General features: G+C 37.3%; 1 protein-coding gene across 5 annotated transcripts; it reads left to right on the top strand.

The window, feature by feature from the left end:
- Positions 1-1,318: 1,318 nt before the first annotated feature.
- On the top strand, positions 1,319-21,065 carry LOC127446289 (RNA-binding protein 5-like). 5 transcript variants are annotated; one of them, XM_051707086.1, is made up of 25 exons: positions 1,319-1,477; positions 2,491-2,528; positions 2,655-2,841; positions 2,931-3,086; positions 6,675-6,744; positions 7,325-7,398; positions 8,191-8,274; positions 8,686-8,746; positions 9,494-9,559; positions 9,900-10,060; positions 12,212-12,309; positions 12,442-12,529; positions 12,620-12,688; positions 12,798-12,888; positions 13,044-13,150; positions 13,255-13,396; positions 13,491-13,582; positions 14,728-14,886; positions 15,443-15,583; positions 15,692-15,760; positions 17,687-17,860; positions 18,279-18,353; positions 18,450-18,550; positions 18,667-18,796; positions 20,671-21,065. In XM_051707086.1, the coding sequence occupies exons 2-25, from the start codon at positions 2,512-2,514 to the stop codon at positions 20,794-20,796; spliced, it is 2,538 nt and encodes an 845-aa protein (XP_051563046.1). In that variant the 5' UTR covers positions 1,319-1,477; positions 2,491-2,511; the 3' UTR covers positions 20,797-21,065. The 5 variants fall into 5 exon arrangements, with proteins under 5 accessions (XP_051563046.1, XP_051563047.1, XP_051563048.1 ...); XM_051707087.1 differs by having other exon boundaries at positions 13,044-13,144; XM_051707088.1 differs by having other exon boundaries at positions 12,798-12,861.
- The last annotated feature ends 1,770 nt before the right edge of the window (positions 21,066-22,835 follow it).

Raw genomic sequence — 22,835 nt, forward strand, 5'->3', positions numbered from 1 at the left:
AATTATAAAAATTAAATTATAATTATAAAAGCGAGTAGGACACTTCGAATGCAGCCTTCGAATTCGACTTTCCACGGGAATTCGAAGGATGCATGAGGTGTATCCTTCGTGGGCACTCACAACCCACAATGCTTTGCTTCAACGGAAATGTCTAAAAAAAAAAAATGACGCCAATTTGCCCATAAATATTATGTTCAAACGCAAGTAATGTTAATTCCCAAGTTGAAGTACCTCAGTAGATCGGTGCAGTGTATATAATATGTGTATATAAAACTCTCCTAAAATTTACCTCATACATTCCCTTCTAAAGGGACTTTGTTCCCTTCTCACTCAAAGCGCTCGTGCTTGTTAAAGAGTGGCGTGCTGTCATAGCAACCATGTTACTTTCCGTTTCCATTTGCCCTACGAAGGCTGTCTCGTTTAAACAAGATTTGTTTAAAGGAGGACACTCTGTATACTTCAGCCTTCAAAGGACGCGTCCTACCTAGCATGCAGCCGTCGAAATGTGACACAGCCTCAGTTGCCTCCGCATCTGAGACCGTCAATCTGCGCATCTTATCACATGGCTTGTTGAGCGCGTTACCGTGGAGACGTAACGTGTGTGGAGGCTTCACGCTATTCTCCGCAGCATCCTTGCACAACTCACCACACGCCCCAACAAGAGCGAACCACATTATAGCGACGACGAGGAGGTTACCCCATGTGACTCTACCCTCCCTAGCAACCAATTTGATTGCTTAGGAGACCTGGCTGGAGTCACTCAGCACACCCTGGGCTTGCAAACTCCAGGGGTGGTAGTCAGCATCTTTACTCGCTGAGTTACCCAGGTTAAGTTATTTAAATCGTTTTACAGGATTTATGGCGTTATGTCATCATGGCAACAAAGCTGTAAAATTGGCTATAACTTTACTCAGAAAATGTTAGTAAGTGATTTTATCACACTAAAATCATGTTAACACAAATATTGTTTACATCTTTTGGCTATACTTTTGAAACAGTGAGTATTTTAACGTTTACGGATTGGCCCCATTCACTTCCATTGTAAGTGCCTCAGTGTAACCCAGATTTTAGCTTTTTTTAAAGAAAAGGAGGGACGAATCGAAAATAATTTTTGTGTTAATCAACATTACGCCAAAAATTGAGCCTGTCGACTTGTATTGAACCTGGAATATTCCTTTGAGAAAGTTAGTCATGCAAATTAGGACTCAGCCAAAAGCAGAACGGGGAATTTCGAAGAAAACGTCCGAAAGAACTACATTTCCCGTCATGCAACAGTTACTACACGTAATCACGTCTATGGGCATTCTGGGAAGGAGAAGCTTGTACAGGGGTTTGTAGACCATTTTAGCTGCCGATGACATCGAATGACCTGAGGGGCAAAGTCTGAGTTTTCGTCGAGAAGACAGTCGTTTGCAGTCGATACATTTCTCAGTATTTGAGAAATAGTTCTTTTCAACGTCTCGCTGGAATATATCTGGTGAGTTTGTGTTGTTTCGGGTTAATTTGGTGTGTTTTTCACCTTGTACAAACGACAACCCGACGGCAGTCTCCATTTTGATGCGTCTTCCTTTAGTTAATTGCACTTTAGTTCGTGGTACAGACGGACACGATGACCATTACTGCATCACATTATTCTTCTACAGCTTAATATTGCGATGCCAAGACTTAAAAATGTATTTAGATATTTAAAATTTGTTATAAAAAGCAGTGAAGGACACAAGGACACATTATAATTACACTGTTCTATGAAGTGTATATAAGTTTGTGTTTAAACGCTGTCCACATGTTACTGATTATGGAATTGCACCGATATAATTATTGTGGTCGATAGTGATAGCCGACAATTATTTTTTGGGCATATTTTCAAATCTTAGGCCTAACCGATAAGTTGACCGATATTTTAAATCTACAGCGTTTTGTTTCAATGATTCATTGAAATCATGCATCAAAACTATACAATATACAGAAGAAAAAAGTTTGAATTGAAAAAAAAACAAGAAAAAAACAAACAGCCGATATTGTCGGTTTTCCATATCGGCCTAATCAGGTTGATGGCTGCCTATAGTTATACAAATCGTAAATATTGGCCAGTGCAGATATGATAACTGATTTATCCCTTTTTCTGTTTCTTAAGTTGATTTCTATGATAGTTTGCATGCAATTGTAAGAAAATTTTTCATAACCAAACCCTATAATCTGCTTGTGCATTTTAATCCGATTTGTGCATTTTGTTGCATGCAATTGTTGATTGTATCATTGATTTTAGAGAGGTTTTGATCTCCGTAGAAGTAAGATAAAAATGCATTTTCTTGCATTTTTTAAAACGGTGCTGAGAACTGACCAGTGTTACTATGTTGGTAGATTGTCTGCCTGGATTTTTGTGCTAGGCTTGCATGAATGAAGTTACAAAAAATATCAAATAAATGCGTCTTGGACTGTTAAATTTGGGAGCGTGTAACATGTTGACCTTGTTCTCTACGTTTTTCACAGGCCTTTTATTTGGAAACAAAGATGGGTGCAGATAAACGGTAAGTGTTTTTTGTAGCCTATTTAATTCTGTAGTGTAAATATTCTCTGAAAGCAATGTTATTTAAAAAAAAAATAAAAAATAGCAGGTTTTTTAAAAATGTTTTAACAAATGTATTTTTAACCAGGGTTAGCCGCACAGAGCGCAGTGGCAGGTATGGCTCGGAGCAATCTCGAGACGACAGTCGCAGAGACCGCCGAGATCGTGATGACCGCGGATATGATTCGCATCGCTGGAGTGATGATCGCCGTAGCGAGCGCTATGACAGTGAAAGAGACAGAAGTGATCGATACTGGAGTAGAGACAGTCCTGAGGTGAGGACTACGTCGACTTGTGTTTAGTGGTTGTAAAATGTTTTGAGACAGGCTGATGCTCAGTTGATCTTTTCTTACCTACGTAACAGCGAGGAAGGAAGCGTCGTAGCAGTGATGGTTCTGATGATGGACATCACTCAGATGGTGATTACTCTGAGCATGATTACAGAGGAGATCCAGCTGATGAAAAGGAGAGCAAGACCATCATGCTCCGAGGTTTGCCCATGAACACAGCAGAGGGAGATGTAAGTCTTCTATCTTTTCATTCCACAAGCTTTAAAAGCCATATGTAAAACAGTATTTCTGGTTGTAAAATCCGATTGGATGAGTAATGTTTGAAGCATTAGCCTAATTGTAAACAGACGACAATTAGGTTGAAGAGCTATATTTCTTGGTTGTAGAATAGCTTATTTTAATGATTAAAGGGGTTATGAAGTGCTTTTTTTTAGATAATTATATTATCTTCCCTGAGGTCCAACGATAATGTTGTAAAAAAATTTTTTGCACCAAAACACAATTTAGTAATATATGATCATTTTCCACCCTGTTTTTGTCCCTCTGTCTGTAACGCTCGCTTTTGGCCTAAGCGTCTCCTTAAAACTTCAGTGTAAACACCCACTGTTATGATGTTATCATGCAGCCCCTCAAATTCGGCAAACTCAATCAGAAGAGAATGAACCTTGACATTGTAAAGCAAAATTGCAAGGTTTACACACAACACGCATCCAACATATTGCATCTGAATATATTAAACTGTTCATCTCAAGCACAACTGTTAACACTCAGCACCATAAACTATCAAACAGTCATGACATTTGAAATATTAAAGAATGAAACTGTTTACTTAGGTTTTTGAAGTGTTTTTAACTGTCCCATCCTTCCATAACAGTTCCTTTGTGAAGCTTGTATCGTATTATGACGTGTCACAAGCAATCTAAAAAAACACATCATAGTTCAAAGATCGGTGAAATTACGCACACACATACTGTAGGCACACTGAGGTGCACATTGCCTGAAACATACCGGAATGGACAAAGACGTCCTATGTTTACATGCACCAACAATTGAAAATAGCGCAGATGGATGAAAGAATGCGTCCATGACGCGTTTGTGCTCGAAACAACAAGAGGCAGCAGCTGAATGAAAGAGAATTGCTTCTCCCTTTCAGAGTTGTAACTTGACATGGCGTGTTTTAAAAGTGGCAAGATACATGGCAGTGGTCAAAGGCTACGTCCACACTAATATGTTTTCATTTGAAAACGCATATTCTCAATGTTTTGGCCTTCTGGGCGTTTTTGGAAACTCTCTCCCAAGTGGATAAATTTGAAAACGTTGTAGTGTGGACTGGGAAAACGGAGATATCCGAAAAGGATGACGTATTTGTTGTCATGTGACGCAGTAATTTGATCTATTCAACCCAAAACAATCAAGATGGCGGCCTGTGTTATAGCGGCACTGTTGTACCTGATATTCACTTGGTAAAGATAAATGTTACTTTGTACAACCTTCATATTGCATTCCTTTTAAAGGCGACGGGAAGTTTACTCGGAATTGGTGTCCAGCGATAGAACACCAAGACAATTGCATTTCATCAGTGATTTTTCGCATGCACAGTAAAGGGATTTAAGATTTAAAATGCTTAAACGCTTTTCAAATGTATTGTAATATACCTAACACCACTTCTTTCTGTAGTAAAATCACTGTAATACATGGGACCGAAGGTCAATTTGATTAGATTTTATAAATAATTACCAATATTTCCCTTACATAGTTTTATTTGGTTAACCGATGAAGTTAGACCAAAACTAGAGGTCGACCAATAGTGGATTTTGTCAATACAGATAAGGTGGTGGAAAAGGCAGATTACAGATTAATCGGTCGATAGTTTAAAATCAATTTATAGAATGTTAAAAAGATAAAACCTTTATAATGGGTACAGACCCAAGAGTCCAAAATGAATAAAATCCTGGATACAGTTTATTGTTCAACCAAAATCCCAATGATAACCAGAAAAAAATGAAGATTTTTTTTTTAATACTATCTAAACTCACACTTTTAACTATAAACAAGCCTGAAACACACCTGTGACTCTTATTTTAAAGTGACTGAGACATGGCTCCATTACAATGCTCTATAGTCAAGTAAGTTTTATGGCCTATATATTCACCAAAACAAGGGTTTTGTATATATGTTTTACAAATTTATCCCAAGATGAGGTTTAATAATGAAAAAGGTTTACTGTTTTTCACAAGATATGAAGTTGGAGACACAATGTACGTGCTGACTGGTACGTTTCTAAATAGCCACATTTTTCTCTGCATGTCCTCACTTCAGTTTAGACCATTATCTAATCAAAATAACAAAATATGCATTGAAGTGAGGATAAAAATATGGATGAACATTGTCAATGATAAAAGATTTATATATAGCAAATCTAGATGAGGTGCCAGTGATGTTTTTTAAATCTGAAGGGCTGCTGTTATAGTATACTGTAAAACCAAACTGTTCTAACTGTAGAATCCTCTAGTGCCAGCCACAAAGGAACAGCAAGGAATAATAATAATCATTTAAAAAATATATATATCAGCAACTATTGGCATCGATTTTTGACAATAAGTAACTATCAGCACCGATTAATCGGTTAAACCGATATATCGTTCTACCAAATTGTGCTCTACTCGTGCGCGCATCAACCGGGCTTCCCGCGAAACGCGAGCTCCAGTGACAGGATCAGTGCGAGCACGTCAACCGGGTGCTCCTTAAAATGTGAGCTCTCTTGACAAACGCAGAGCAGCTCACATGCGCAATTGATTTCTATCGATATCGTTGCGCATGCGACCCATTTGAATGTTACATGAGAATTTGTTATTTTAAAGTACCATGGAGAAGTTCAACCATGTGAAACATCTTGACAACGGTGACATTCTGAATGGCACTAACGAGGGAAAGAGAAATCACCTGCTCTGCTCTAGCATCAGTTATAAGACTTTACACATCAACACCCTTACTAACATTTATCCCAGTTAGCTGTAGCAGAATTTGTCATTACAACTGTGGAAGTTGTAGCCAAGAAAAGATGGCACGGATAGTTGGAAACAAGTCATAGGTATGTAAATACTTTGAATTGGATTAAACTGAAAAATAAGCTGTAATCAAACGATTGATCACTTGTATGTGACGTTATTATCTGTATAATTTTTTTCAACATCTGTAGTATCTTATTTTGTTGTGGATGTCTGAATGTGGATACTAAATTTGCACTTTCCAGAGAGCTCAATAACATATTCAAATTATATTTTGTTTGCATTTGAGGGCAAACATTTTTTAATTGATTGTGTAAAATAGGCACATAATATCGGAATATCGGTCGCAGGGCCCTGAATCAAATCGAAATCGTATCGCGGCAGACTTGGAAGTAGCCTATTGGCAAATATCAGATCGCAGGCCAAGATAATCTATATAAGATCATATTGTGATGAAACGTCCGATTTACACCCCTAATGAACATCCAGAAAGACAAATTGTGCAAAGTCTGGAAAGTTGCATTAAGTGAAGAGCCTTGGACTATAGATTTTTAATTAAAGTGAATATAGCCAATTAATTGACTGACTATGCACAGTATTAGTCTTACTATGCAGGCCGTTTACATTCAGAAGTTAGTGATTAATGATTTAATTATTATTGTATCATAAAACTGTTCTGCATATTGTTATCAGACACTTAAACAAATAACATAAAAATAACTGACATTGGTCGGATAAACACAATTGGTTGATCTCTGCTCTCAATGCTTGTTGCTTTATTTAATTTTACTCCCCATTTAAAATCTGCAGATTCGAGCTGCAATTGACCAGCTGGAGGGGCCAAAGCCAATGGATGTGCGGCTGATGAAAAAGAGAACAGGTGAGATTGATGTACCGCGGGTCCTCCTCCTCCCAAACAAACCAACCTGTGTCCACTGGGCCAACCTGCTTCTGCACAAAAACCTTTTGCCATAGCAACATGTTAACTGCTAGAACAGTTTAAAGAGTTTTGTTGTAAATTTAGATGCAAGTTTGGAGGTAAGTTTTTGTGTGGCTCAGAATTCAGTTAATGCCAATTGAAGTTACATAAACGTAACCTTGCAATCATGTAGCTGCTTCATAATGACATTTTAAATTAGGATAAAACATATTAAAGATTATCCAATAAAGTCATGATACTGTTTGTAATGATCATTGCCTTGTTAGATTTATTACTGTTTGCTTTGTTTTTATTGTTGGAACAACCTATTTTATCAGCGTAAGGCCAGTAGGTAGGTAGAATATTACGAGGTTCTGTTGCTATGGTAAAAGTTTCCAGGCAACCCCACCCCCCATACCTCTCTTTGGCCTCTCTGGGTCAAGGGGGGTCCCGAAGCAGTTTGTGACAGAGTTTGAATATTGTACCACTGATCCATTTAAACTAACACGCCTCCCGTCTGTATATCTGAATGCCTCTCTAGGTATAAGCCGAGGTTTCGCCTTCGTGGAGTTTTATCACTTGCAAGATGCTACCCGATGGATGGAGACCAATCAGGTTGCTTCCTAATCACCAAGTCTAGCTTTTGCTCTGGGGAATAATGCAAATAAAATAGAAAAAGACAAAAGTTGCTGCCCCAGCAGACTAAATGGACAGTATTGGACCAGATTCCCTGTTTTTGAAGGCAAGGTGTGACCAAAACATAGAAGAGCCGTTTGATGGATACACTGGCTTTTCTCCTAAGTCATGTTAATTACATTACCAGAACTGTTTAAGAGGGAGGAGTTAAACAATGCATCAATTAATAGGTGTGACTTGAATTAATGACTGACTGAAATGGGAACCAAGCCACAGTTTTTGTGACAATTTTAACATCATGCTCGCCAAATTCATTAAACCTTGAACTATTTTAGCAGTGCTGATAGGTTTCTGTAAGTTGTTTGAAGGTAATACTAGTAGTATCAGGTCTTACGTCTGGTGCTATAATTAACAGACCCATTTTCTCGACCTCAGCCTTTAAATATCTGAGAAATTTGGAATAGTACAGGAAAATGGTTCTTTTCTGCAGAGAAGCCACTTTTACTATGTGGTAAGCATATGCTTTGTCTTGAATGCCCCAAAGTCCTCCAACCCCCCCCACCCCCAATTAAGAAAGGACTACTTTTTTTACACACTGTTCCGGCCCCATCCGGACACTCGGGTCCCAAACACACACGTGACACATGCTTACATGTTAATCCCTCCTGGGGGACCCTCACCCTAAACCGTCATGGCTAATGTGGTTGTTCTTGGGCTGAGATCAAACCTGCATAAGAAAAGAAATAACCAAACCCTGTCTTCCTCTTGCAGAAAATGCTGACGATTCAGGGCAGAACTGTTGCCATGCACTACAGCAACAACCGTCACAAGTTTGAGGACTGGCTGTGCAACTCGGTAAGTTACATTGGCTTCCCAGATGTTTGAGGATATTTATTTGTTTAGCATTTCACTGTACACAAGTTTATTTTAAAATAGTTCTGTTAAAATTTTAATATGAGGTTCCAGGTGATTATTGTATAAAATAAGTGACAACAACTTGCACCTTAAATACTACTAATGCTGTCAAAAACCTTCCCTAGTCAAACTTTGTCATCACACAGCAATATTAGGTTTGGAAATATGAGTTACAGATGTAGTCTGTCTATTGCATTGACATGATTTTTAGGCAGTTACATTTAAAAATGTTGAAATGGTCTACTTGTTGGGCGTCCATCATGGTAAGTATTCAAGCCACTCTAGTGTGCTTGTTACCTAGTGCCCAATAGTAGAGCTTTCAATTAAAACGCTATGACCGGTTGCTTGCAGTGTGGCCTGTACAATTTCCGGAGGAGGCTGAAGTGCTTCAGGTGTGGCGCAGCTAAAGCGGGTAAGTAGCTCTTCAAACAGAAAGCCGCTGTCTGCACCTATCCGGATTTTCCAGTCAAACACACCATGTGCAATTTCATGTTATTAATCAGGGATCAGCTTGATACATTTTTTTTAGGTTGGCAAATTGTAGCTAGAGATGCATCGATATAGAAACGTTGGCCGATAATAACTGGTAATTGTTTTAATGTTATGCCTTGAAGCACCAATACAGAAACATTTGCAGATATCATGTAATCATGTATTTGTTTTTTATGGCAAGAGACGAACAGGTTTAGAAACTTTGGCCGATAATTGTTGTCAAGTTCTAACTAGAGATGCACCGATGTGCAGTCTTTGCCCAATTACCACCGATATTTCATTTTATTTTTTTGTTATGGCTAGACATACAGATAGAAATGCACAGATACAGAATCTTTGGCCAGTAATAACTGAATATTGATGTTATACCAATAGATGCAATGAAATATAAACATTGGCTGATATTAACCGATAATTTGTTTTATTTAATGGCCGATAACTGATATAATGACTTCGATTCAGAGGTTTATATGCTTGCGATTTGAAATGGAGCATCAAAAGTTGGAAAAACAAGCCATGATATTATCAGCTTCCAATTTAGTCACCGATATGTGTCTTTTATTTGTAGCAATTTGTATGTTAATCTGTCCAAAGCCTTTATGGGGCTGTTTAACAGATCTGTGTTGAAAGAAACTCACTGTGCTTTGTTTTTTGTGTTTGCCTTCAGATTCTGAGTCTAGCAGCACCACAGGTGGCACAGAGACTCAACCCAGCGGAGATTACTATGGCGACAGTAAGGATTAATTTAGTTTCACTGCTTAATTAGGGATGCATCAATATGATTTTTTTTTTTATGATTTGGATAGGCAAGTGGTTGTATTAAAGTGTTCACATTAAAGTTTCAAACTACAATTGTAATAGTACAAGTGAACTTTGGCATATAAAAAGATGTATAATCATTCATTATTTTTTCAACCTGGCCTGTTATTGACTTTCATTGTTGGCCACTAAAGACCGATACTGATTTTTTTACACTAATATTGGCTTATACCGATATGGTCATCAATATATTGTGCTTTCCGAATACATGGTTTTTGGTATTGATGTTGATGTATTTTTGCACGTCTTGACAGCCATTATTTTGAGGAATATCGCTCCTCACTCCACCGTTGAAGCCATCCTGGCTGCACTCGCCCCTTATGCCAACCTCTCACCCGGCAACATCCGCCTCATTAAAGACAAACAGACCGGACAAAACAGAGGGTTTGCATTCGTCCAGCTGGCCTCACCTTTGGTATGTAACACCAACATGTTCCTGTTACCTTCCACTTTCATTGTACAGAAAAGAGCTGCTTAGATATTCTGCTTAATGTCCTTTAGTGTTCCATGTAAGAAAGTCATACATTGGAACAGCATGAGAGCGAGTTAATGATGACAGAATTGTAATTTTGGGTTAACTATCCCTTAAAGTAATAGTTTATACAAATCACTTTAGTTGCTAAGATAAAGGAAACCAAGGAAAACAAGATGGCACCACGGATGGCAGCCACGTTGTGGAGCTTTCCAGTAATTTTGTTGTTTTTGCATCATTGTTGAGAGGTCTGAAAGACATTACTAACTACAGGACACCATCCCCCAACACTGTAGGGAATCAACAACTGACTGACGACCTGAATGTGTTCTACTGTAGATTTGAAAAGCCCAGTCTCACACCCCAAACCCATTATTGGTTGCCCCTTGCCCTGCCTTCAAGAACTGTACACTTGCAGTTTGAGGAAAAGGGCTGGAAAAATCACTCTGGACACTCTCACCCAGCCCAATACCTTTTTGAACTGTTGCCTTCTGGCCGGCGCAACAGAGCACTAAGCACAAGAACCGTCAGACACAAGAACCGTTTTTTTCCCTCAGGCTATCCATCTTGTGAACAGTTAAAACTGCCCCATTGAGCAATAGTGATGTGCAATACACAGCTTAGTCTTTTTATATTTATCTAACATATCCTGCCATTACGTTCCCTTGCGCTAGCTGTATATAACAGATTTGTTTTTGTACATACATGTGTGTGTGTGTGTGTGTATATATATATATATATATATATATATATATAATCTCATTTGTCTTGCTGTGTATTTCTATATATACTTACATTTTCTATTTGCTTTTTATTTGTATTTTTTTTTTTTTTAAATCATCTCTGCCTTGTATTGTTTGTGCACTGGAAGCTTATGTCACCAAGACATTGTGTGTAAGCATACTTGGCAATAAAGCTCGTTCTGATTCTAACTAGGGATGCACCAATACCACTTTTTCTCTTCCGATATCTGAAATCTCAGTATCTGCCGATACCGATCCGATACCAGTGTTGTTTTTGTGCATAATCAGTTTAGAATATCGTTACATTATTGTGTGGAACTAATTGGAGTTCTCCTTTATATGTAAAGAAACACAAACCTCTAACTACACATTATTTCAATATAAATGTATAGCCTATTAAGAAACTTTTTTTAACTAGTCTACTGGATAATGTAGCAGCAAAATGAACAGTAATTCCTTGTATCATTCAACTTGTATCTGGACTTGAAAAGATTCAGATCTCTCTGTTAAATTTTAGTTCACTTTTCATGGTTATTTTTTTGGAACCCATTAAACCTAAATATTGTTATAATTTGTAAACTAGTAATAATATTAAATAATTATTATTATTGACTTTTAGAATTTTAAATACTACAGTAATATATTTCAATTATGCACCTTTAACTTTAAAACCCTCTGGCTTTTATTTTGACATTCTGAACTCTCCAGGATGTCCTGCATGTGTCTGTTTGTAAGCAAGTTCACAGTAGTTTAATTCGCTTCTTATTCAAATTCTGGTAAAATGCACCTCCGGCGCCGTTCTAAATGCATATTATAAGTGAACCGAACTATTGAGCATCTACATCTGAGATATTGTTTATGAGTAGCGCTCAAATGCTGCGCAACGTGAAGGTTAAAAATAGCTGGGAGTGTGTGTAAACAGCTGCGCCATTCAGTAGCGCGCTGCACATGCATACTATATATTTACTTATTAAACACAGCCTTTTGTGATTCTCAGAGCTATCGCACTTCAAGTGGCTATGAATAAAATGTATGAGTCATATGAACTACTTCAGTGGTGTTTTTATGGTTCTTTTATGTCATTTTTGGAGCTTGACAGGAACGAATATGACTAACACACAGTATCGGATTTGGATCGGTCCATCTAAAAATGTCAGAATCGGAGCCGATCCAGGTATCTGATCGGTGCATCCCTAATTCTAAGATCTTCTAAAACAAAATAAGGAATCTTTGACTTCTTTTGAGGGTAACCAATGCTTGTCGAAGAACTTCAATAGCATTAAACAAGCTTTTACTCTGTGACTGTTCTGTTTAAATCCAGCACATACTGATGATGTTTGTGGTTTCACAGGAAGCGTCACAGCTCTTAACTATCCTACAAGGTTTACAGCCCCCTCTCAAACTTGATGGAAAGACCATTGGTGTTGACTACGCCAAGAGCGCTCGCAAGTACGCACCTTGTTTTAGTTTGCAGCTCAAAAGTTTTTTTTTTTTTTTTTTTTTTTTTTTTAATACATGTATTATAGCTCAATTAATTATTCAGTATGCGTCTTTAGTAATAGTGTTCTTGTTTGTTTTTAGGGATTTGTTATTGCCAGATGGAAACCGCATCAGTGCCTTTTCGGTTGCCAGCACGGCTATCGCAGCTGCCCAGTGGTCCTCTAGTCAGGTATGAACAACTTTATTTTATCCATGTCTCAGTGTAAAGAAAAAATTATCCATGCATGACCAATTTAATTTACAAAATTTCCCTTTACAGCCTCAGCAGAGTGTGGAGCCTACATCAGAATACAGCTATCTACAAGAGGGATATATGCCCTATTCACAGGTCAGCAGACTGCATTTTAAGCCTTAGCACAAACAAATGCATTCTAAATGTATATCTCAATTATGTTTGAGGTGCTGAAATGAGCTAGTTTTGTTCTGTTGTTTTTTAGGAATACCAATACTATCAACAGCCTGGAGCCGTGGACCCTTCCCAGGCGAACGGCATACTTGGAGGTAACGTTTCAAGAAGGGTAAATTCAGGTAAATTTAGGCATCAGTGTGAAAATGGGGGTTCACTTGGCGAAATTGTTGGAAAACTCTGGCCTATATGGACAGTTAGTTTAAGAAGGACTTGGAAAATTAGCTTCATTTTGAGATGCCATGTGATCTGCAGTTAAGTATATGTTGATTGACAGCTGCTCCAGGAGTGAAGATTCTGCCCACTGCTACAGGAGTGGTAATTTCTCAGGGTGCACAGGTCTATCAGCCACATATCATCAGCCAGCCAGCCACTCAGGCATGTGTCAGTGTCTTATTTGTAGTGTTAATTATTGTTTATTAATCTTTTTTCAGACATTTATAGTGTTTTTATCATGCTGATGTCGTTACAATCCATTCTATTGGCAGACGTTACAAGCTGTGCAGATTGAAGGCAAAGCCCAGCCTATTATAGCTGCTGGCATAATTTCCGTCCTGACAACCTCCGCAGTTGCAACAACAGCCACGGCAACCACCACAGTAATGGCTACCTCTCAGGAAAACCAAGCCAGTAAGAGCCAATTGCTAAATCTGTGCTTTTCCAAGCAGAAAATGGTTAATCGTTAGAACTCTTCTCTGATTCCTTTGCCTCTTCCATCTTCTAGATGCTCCAGACACGTCATCTTACCAGTACGATGAATCTTCTGGGTACTATTATGACCCAAGTACCGGACTGTACTATGACCCAAACACACACGTATGTTAGCTTCCACTTGCATCGTTTTTGTTGTTTTTGTATTTGAATGTAGAAATTGTGATTACCAGGCCTGAAGGAGTAATGGGAAAATTTATGGAAATTCTTGCTAATATAGATTTGTCTAGTTTTGCTCAGTTCTAAAATATTTAACCTCTTCAACTCTGCGGACCTCCGGCAGGTCCAAAAGAGGATGCTTTGTCGCTAAAAAGTTTACGCTTAAAATGTTCAAGTCTCCGAATACAAAAGTCAGGCATATGGGGTATCGTTTCAAAGCTTAGAATCTGAACTTTTTATAGATAACTCTCACTATATAAGGCCTGAAACATTCGCATCGCAGATCAGCGCCACCTAGAGGTCATGTGGTAAAAAATATTAGTATGACTATAATAAGTCTTTCAAATAGCTCTTAAATAGATAAATCATATATCAAATGGACTTTTTGCACAATACCGCAGTTTGTAAGATTTTCAAAAGAATCACGAAGTGAAATATGATATTTGTAAGACATCAAATACAAACATCTCTTATGTGCCGATCACTGCTGCTGTATGCCCCAAATAGCTAAAAATGTTATATTTGCTTTAACCTTAGGCAGATTTCTAAAACATTTGACCAATTTTTGGCAATAAATTCACTGTGTGTGTAAATGGCGAGCGTTTATATTTGAGTGTGAAAAATTGCAGGCGGCAGCCCAAAAATGCCTCTGAGTTGAAGAGGTTAATTAGGTTCTTTGAGTGCTTCTGTAAAGAGGTCAACCGATAGTGGATTTTGCAGATAACGGTAAGTTAACTAAGGTGGTGGAAAATGCCTGTAACTGATTAATCAGCCAAAAGTTTTTAAAAATTATGTCATGCAATGTTACAAATATTCTCAGTCTTTCCTTATGACGAGCACTGACCCAAGAGTCCAAAATGAATAAAAATCCCAGATGCGTTTATCGTTCAGCCAAAATCCAATTTTTTTTTCTTTGTATTAATCGGTGAATCTCTACTTCTGTAGCGTAAAACTTGCTCGCAGACCAGCATGGTGTCATCAGTCTGTCCTTTTTAGGGTTTTATTGAACACATTTGTACATTTTAACTAATAAGTATAATCAGTCAAATCAATTTAATTCGATTAAAGGGTTCTAAATATTGTGTGTGTAGTACTACTACAACTCTCAGACGCAGCAGTATCTTTACTGGGATGGAGAGAAGCAGGCTTATGTGCCTGCGGCTGACACCAGCAGCTCAGCTGCCTCTACATCTACTCAGAAAGACGGCAAAGAGAAGAAAGAGAAACCCAAGAGCAAAACTGCTCAGCAGGTAATAAAACTCCCCAAGTTCATTTAGAATATAATTTTGGCTACGGTAATAAAGTCGAGTCCACACTGCAGTTTATTCTGACCAAAAACCACCCACTTCAACAAGAGTGTAGGACTGTAAAATGACCAACCACAGTTCATTTTGTATGTGATGTTTAGAGACGGGTATATCTAAAATCAGATATAACCTGAAAGCACACCAGAATATACAGGTGTGCTCAAAGATATCTTGTTTGCATCTCAAACAAAACTCTTGAGTATATTTGAAAGATCGAGTTCCATTAACCTAACAAACTTTGGCAGAGACGGCCTGACTAAGTTGTTCATTAGAAGTGCACATTGTAACAGTTTTGGATTTTGTAAATGCAACTATTTCCCAACAAACTGAGGAACCCTGCTGTCTGGAAATTTTATTGCTTTGAAGAAGCAGTTTTAATTTTTTGTGTGTATTATGCATCTTGCAGTTTGCAAACAATCCATTGGTGATTCTTGAAATTTCAAGCCTGCTATTGTTCAGAATCAGACCTTTAGTTTGCGTCTTCCTCTCTGTGTGTCAGATTGCAAAAGACATGGAGCGCTGGGCCAAGAGTCTGAACAAACAGAAGGAGAACTTCAAGAGCAGCTTCCAACCCATCAGTCAGGAGGAGAGGAGAGAGGCAGCGGCAGCTGATGCAGGCTTCACGCTATTTGAGAAGAAGGTATAAGTGAAGACACATCCAATTCTCTTTTGTTTAGAATGTCATGCTACTTGGTATGTTTATCTCATTTCGGTTTTTTTTTTTGTTGTTTTTTTTGCATGTTTGCAGACAGGGGCACTGGAGAGACTTGTAATAGAGGCATCTAAAGCTACAGAAGAAGAAAGCTCTTTATCAAAGGTCTGTAACAATCCAAATCTTTCCATAGAGCCTGCATCCAAATTTGCATACTTCACCACCCACTAAACGTATGTACTTTGCTGTAGTGGTGCGTGATATTGACATAAAAATGATATCTCGATATTTTCTGGGATTTTGCATCCTTCAAAAATGTGTTTGTAAAAGTCTTATATTGTACTAGATTGCTCTTGTTAATAGGATATTAACTTTTTTGCAGAATGATTCCACTTAAGTTTGCTGAGTGTGTTTTTTTGCTGGTATCTTGGCTGGTTTAGGCCTGTCGTGGACAGCTGACTCCCAGAGCTTTTCATATTCTGTGCGGTGGTTAGTTTGCAGATGGTGAAACAAGTTAGTTGTCGAGCTGTCTTCAACGGCAACCGATTTTCAGCATAGTTTGCAGATTGCTGTCTTTTGAGCAATATCTGTCTTTTCAAAGCCAAACCACCACCATGCGAGTGAGGATGACCTACGTCTAGCAATTAAATCTAACAACGTAGATTGTGAGGCTGGTGGTGTCTGTATTTTGTCTCCTGGTGCTGTTTGTTCACTCATTTTTAACTTCAGTCATGCATTTTTAGACAGCTACGCTAGTTTAACTTGTGGTGCAGTGACCATGTACGCCTATACTAGCACACTGCATTCTAATAGGCTACATCACGCAATGAATGCGTGGACTCAAGGCGTGTTTTTGCAAAGTGAGTGACGTACTTGATAATGTCAGCTCGCACATCATTAAAACAACAATTAAGATATTATCATACACGATAATCGCACACCCCTACTTCGCTGGTGGTTGGAAAATACATACTTAAGTTTGCCTGTATTGAGATGTACAACCACTTAAAATTAAGTTTTGATACCACAGACCTTTTCGTCTCATACTGCTTGCATGTAAGCATTAGTATCTAGTGGAATGAATGACTTTAAAAATTCTAGGGTTGCACCGATATTCATCGGCCAATTATTGACCAAATTAAAACCATCTGCAAATCGGTTTTAAGCATGAAAACACAGATGGTTAATTTATAATTAATTATCAACACACTTTGTAAAAACTCTGTGAATTTAAATGTACAAGTCAGAAATAATGATGGTCACAGAATGTAAAAGGGTTAGCATTCCTAAGAATATGTAATATTTAATTTTCAAACATTCTCATTCTCACAATTATGAGAGAAACCCGTCATGACAGTTGTGAAAGTGGCACTTACCTGTAGGCTACATGATGAGGTAAAACCATCCAAAACACTTTGAAACCATTAAACTTTGACTTCTGGGACATTGGTATGGTATCCATTAAGGCTGAATGATTGATTGAGATTGAAATCGCAATATAACCTTGAAAGGCTGCGATTCAGTCAGCATTGTGTGAGCAAGTGGTGCCGTCTAGCCGTCTGGAGGCCATTATCCTTTATATAATGATCGAACTCTAAAGGGCATTTTGTTCTTTTGTTAACTTGGTAACTGGCCTATCATGTGTTCAGCAGATCCAAACCATGTTCAATGTAAATTATTTATTGTTATAACAATTAAAAGCTTTTGTACCTCTTTGTACATTTTTAAAACATAATTCCTGAACAATACATAAAATATCATTATCGGGCAATAGTTTTTTGTTAAAAATCGTTTTTGGCCAAAAATGTTCATATCTATGCATCCTTAAAAAATTCATTATTCATTCATGCATACTATTGTGGCTTTTTAACCATTTATGTAGAACAGCGAAAGTGGCTGATAGTAGCCAAAAAAGTATACATGCAAATCCACTGAAAATAGTACATGACCAGGGCAATTATGGTGTGTTTTTGATGCACTAATTCACGTCTTGCATACTATATAGTATGGGATAGTGTGTAAATTGGACAGCAGCCTGATTGACTGATTCCTGGGCACTGTTGGGTTTTGTAACAATCTCCTGGGATGCAGGTTGGGTTGGTGGCAGCATACAGCGGTGACAGTGAGCCAGAGGAGTCTGTAGAGGGTGATGACAGGGAGGACAAGTTGACCGACTGGAAGAAGATTGCGTGTCTACTATGCAGGAGACAGTTTCCTAATAAAGAAGCTCTGATTCGCCATCAACAGCTCTCAGATCTGCACAAGGTAATTGAGTTGAGTTTTATAATTAGTGGCATTTGCTCAAACCTAGATTGAACGATTTAAACAAACCTCTAATTCTAAGTATTAAACTTTGGCTTGTAACTTATCCCAGTCTCATGAATGATGCCTAAAATTGTGCACTTTTTTTAAGGAAAGGTGTGCAATACTTTTCCAAGCAATCAGATTTTTGCCTGAAAGGAGATTAAAATGGGTGAATAAATTCCATAGACTTGCATTGGATGTACCTGAACCAAATTAGAATATCAGAGACTTGAACGTAGTCTCTCTTGTAAGCAAACACCAACAACGTATGATTGTGGGAGCCAGTTTTACTCGCAATTTATTCTGAAAATATAGACATTGTGTTGTACCTTGCTTTCATGCTTCTGTTTACATATTATTGCATGTTTGTGATTACCAGCAAAACTTGGAGGTCCTTCGAAGATCCAAACTGAGCGAAGCTGAACTGGAGGAGTTGGAGAGGAAAGAGACTGAGGTGTGGAGTCACTCGGTAGAAATAAATGTGGTCACACTGCTCTTTTAAGGAAATTCTTTGGAAGTTACTGACTTTCCTGTTCCCTATAATAAACAGATGAAGTACAGAGATCGAGCAGCTGAGAGAAGAGAGAAATACGGGATCCCTGAACCCCCAGCACCTAAGAAAAGGAAATTTGCCCAGCCAACACCAGTAGTGTAAGTTCATGAACTGCTTGTTTTATTGCAATAAAGGTTAGAACCAAGTCTAACAATGTCTGTTACCTGCTGTAAGAAAAGAATATGCCATTATTGTGTTCCTTTTGATTTTGCAGAAATTACGAACAGCCCACAAAAGACGGACTGAACAGTGATAACATTGGCAATAAGATGCTTCAGGCAATGGGCTGGAAAGAAGGGAAGGGGCTGGGCAGAAACCAGCAGGGCATCACAGCACCTATCGAGGTAAGACATAATCTAAACCCCCACATAACCAGGGTTATATAGGTGATGTTGTAAGTACATGATAAAAAGGTAAAAATTGGTAGTTAAAATTTGACTTTTATGACTACTATCGGACTTTGTATAAAAAAAAAAAAAAAAAAAAATTTTGTTGTCCTAAATTTGTAAACAGGTAATTCTGGTTCTCTTCACTCCAACTCACTTTGGAAAGTCTCATTTTATTTCACGGTGTCAGAAAGCACTAGAAAAAATATGTTTTTCTCTATCACATTCCATCACAATATACAGATCTGAAATGTAGGTGGCCCTCTAATGCATTTTAGCCCTCACAGATGTGCTCGTCCATAGACATTCAGTATAATTTTCAGTTTAAGCACCACCCTTTTTGTTTAATTGAATATCTTAGTCTCTGAGTGGACTAGAAGCTCAATCTAGGTGTCTTTAGAAAGCTGATATGCTCCCCTTTGCGACGATAAAATAAAGTAGTGATCCCAACTGACCTAAGACGGGGAATGTTTTCTACGATTAAATGACAGGAATTGTGAAAAACTGAGTTTAAAATGTATTTGGCTAAGGTACATGTAAACTTCTGATTTCAACTGTATCTAACATGTATTTTTCAGTTGCACAGAATTATTAATTTTTCTATTCTGGTGTCTCCATTGCCTTCTGCTGGGATGATTTTTTTTTTTTTTTTTTATCCCACTCCATCCCTGATGGATCATTTTACTCTTAAATGAACAGTACTTTAAGTTTTACGAGTTAAGGAAAGGAAACATTTTGCATATTTCCTCACAGTAACAATAATAATAAAAATTTCAAACACTAACATTTCATGATTAAGGCTTTGTTAAAAGTTTTGTGAGAGCATAGAATTGTGGATTTAGTAAACCAAACTAAATCCTTATGCATTTATCATTTCTGGTTTAAAAAAAAAATAAAAAAAGACTTTTAATAAAATACAGAAAATTAAATGTTATTTATCCAATTAATCGGAGATATAATTGAAGATTAATCGTTTCCCAAAATTATTGTTAGTTGCAGCCCTACATGGGAATGCTTAAAAAATGTATAAAGAGGTACAAGAGCTTTTTTTTTTATTGTTCTAACAATAAATATTTTCCAATATATATAATTTCCGATATCTCAGACTTCTGGTTTTAAAGCGTTTTAGATGGTTCCTCTCATCATGTAGCCTGTAGGTAAAGTACCGCTTCCACAACGGTCACGTCTGTTTATGGCGGTTTTTCCGCATTAACGTGAGAACTAGAAAGAATACAAATTAAATATTACATGTTCTTAAGAGTGCCAACCCTTCTACATATTGTGGATATTATTATTTCTGGGTTGTGCATTTGAATTCACAGAGTTTCTACAAAAGTGTGTTACTAATTATAAATCAACCATTGGTTTTTCATATCTGCGGTTTCATGCTTATTACGATATGCCGACGTCCGATAAATATCGGCAACCGATACACCGGTGCATGCTTTATCATGTTATGTTGGAACTTAGACTTGTTGATTTATTTTATTTTCTTGAAAGTGAATGTTTGTCATTGATGTTTGCGTGACATCACTAACATTACAGCGAAATTGTTCTAGATTGAGTTGTAGATTTAGACATGTTTACACATTGGAAGACGGAAGAAAAACTAAAATATGAAGAACAAAATAAAAATGCCTCGTTTTTGTGAGTTGTTAAATATGCAGTGTAAAAGCAGCTCAATATTTCCTTGTCATGGTGACAAACATTTTCTAAACTCATCAGCAGGTGTGGCCGAAAGTGAATTTTTGGCCCTGCATACTTGTGTGCAAATAGTTGACACTATGACTAAGTCATGTTTTTCAAAGATGTGCTTGTTCTTTTGTCTGCAGGCCCAGTTAAGAATGAAAGGAGCCGGTTTGGGCACTAAAGGGAGCAGTTATAACCTCTCCGCTTCAGATACGTACAAGGACGCCGTAAGGAAAGCCATGTTTGCGCGCTTCACAGAGATTGAGTAAATAATTCCGTCATGTCTGGATGTTGTGACATCTGTGCTTTGAGGAATGTCATATTTATTTTGAATTACAAACTCTGTTGGTGAAGGTGAGAAATATGATTGTAGAACAATGTGTACATGTGTACAAAGCCCTTAAAGAAATGTGAAGAATGTGCTTTTGATTACGATTCTAATTTACTTTTTCCAAAATAGTTTGAATTGAACTGTAAAGTTTGTATAATATAAAGCTCATTTTTGTACATATGAAAATAAATGAGATGACAACTTCAATTGAATTGGTGTTTTCATTTTCTGTTGCACAGAACTTTGACAGTTACCCTTCACAAGAATTGACTAATTAGTAGATCGTAAAAAGCTTTGTCTACAAAACCTGATGTATAATTAAGAGGGCGTGAATTAAACTCATGCTGAAGATGCCAACTGTTTTACCTTTTCAACACAGAGTTTGGGCTTAGCACTTATAATATTATTACTTAAAGGGGTCATAAAGAACATTTTTGTTGCATTTTTGTCCATGTATTTTTAAAATACAGCATGACTGTGACTGTTGTACCTTATTATTTAAATATTTGTTTTTCACATCCTCTCAGTTTTCCTATGAAGCTACAAGCTCCTGTGATCATTTGCGTTGGTTTTATTTATGGTAAACTATAGCGTGTTTAAACGTGATGATCCGTTGCATTTGTTCTTCTGGTTTCGTTTATTTGCTGGCTGTGGCACACCCGTGAACTGTTAAACCAACATCTTCACAGGAATTGACTCTTGAAAGAGAACATGCTGTTGTAATGTCACTGCTGACAAACTGGGTGGAGAAACTTCACGGCAGTGTTACCAATGAACATCCACCAATGCAAACAAGAGTCTTAGTTGTATACACAAGTAAAATTAGCAAATTTAGTATTGCCTATGCTGTTATATATTTTGTCATTTTTATTAGTAAGTACATCATTGTTATATTGCAGTTATATTTATGATTATATATTTGTACTTTTGTATTGTTTTGAAGATATAAGTAATGCATTTACTTGAAGTAAATATCCCTGATATAGAAGTACCATGGTATTACCATAATATACGGTGTTTGTTTGGACACTGCAATGATGGTAATACCATAGTATTTCAGAGTTTTCACCCGTTTTTAGATTTTCACACATTTTTAAGTAACACTTAGCCAAATGTGTGAAAACATTATTCTTAATGCAATTAAGCACATTTTGCACTCATTCATTCCACAGTTCATTAAGGCAATGCCAAAATCAGATTGTCCGTACAATTGGTATGCAAAAAGTTGCAATTATATATTATTTAAATTGTAAGATGTCAATACAAAACAGTATTTTAAATAAAATAAATTGTATTACAAATAATGAGAATCATCTCTGAGAATAATAGGAATTACAATAAAAACACTGTATTAAAGGTGCATTCAGTAATTTGCTCCTCATTAAAAGAGTTTAACTCCTAAAGATGTGAATTGTAATTTTGCAGTATACAGGTGCATCTCAATAAATTCAACTCAAATTGTGAAACTTGTGTATTAAATAAATTAAATGCACACAGACTGAAGTAGTTTAAGTCTTTGGTTCTTTTAATTGTGTTGATTTTGGCTCACATTTAACAAAAACCCACCAATTCACTATCTCAAAAAATTATAATATATCATAAGACCAATAAAAAAAACATTTTTAGTGAATTGTTAGCCTTCTGGAAAGTATGTTCATTTACTGTATATGTACTCAATACTTGGTAGGGGCTCCTTTTGCTTTAATTACTGCCTCAATTCGGCGTGGCATGGAGGTGATCAGTTTGTGGCACTGCTGAGGTGGTATGGAAGCCCAGGTTTCTTTGACAGTGGCCTTCAGCTCATCTGCATTTTTTGGTCTCTTGTTTCTCATTTTCCTCTTGACAATACCCCATAGATTCTCTATGGGGTTCAGGTCTGGTGAGTTTGCTGGCCAGTCAAGCACACCAACACCATGGTCATTTAACCAACTTTTGGTGCTTTTGGCAGTGTGGGCAGGTGCCAAATCCTGCTGGAAA

Source organism: Myxocyprinus asiaticus, chromosome 9, assembly GCF_019703515.2.
Source record: "Myxocyprinus asiaticus isolate MX2 ecotype Aquarium Trade chromosome 9, UBuf_Myxa_2, whole genome shotgun sequence".
Classification (NCBI taxonomy): domain Eukaryota; kingdom Metazoa; phylum Chordata; class Actinopteri; order Cypriniformes; family Catostomidae; genus Myxocyprinus; species Myxocyprinus asiaticus.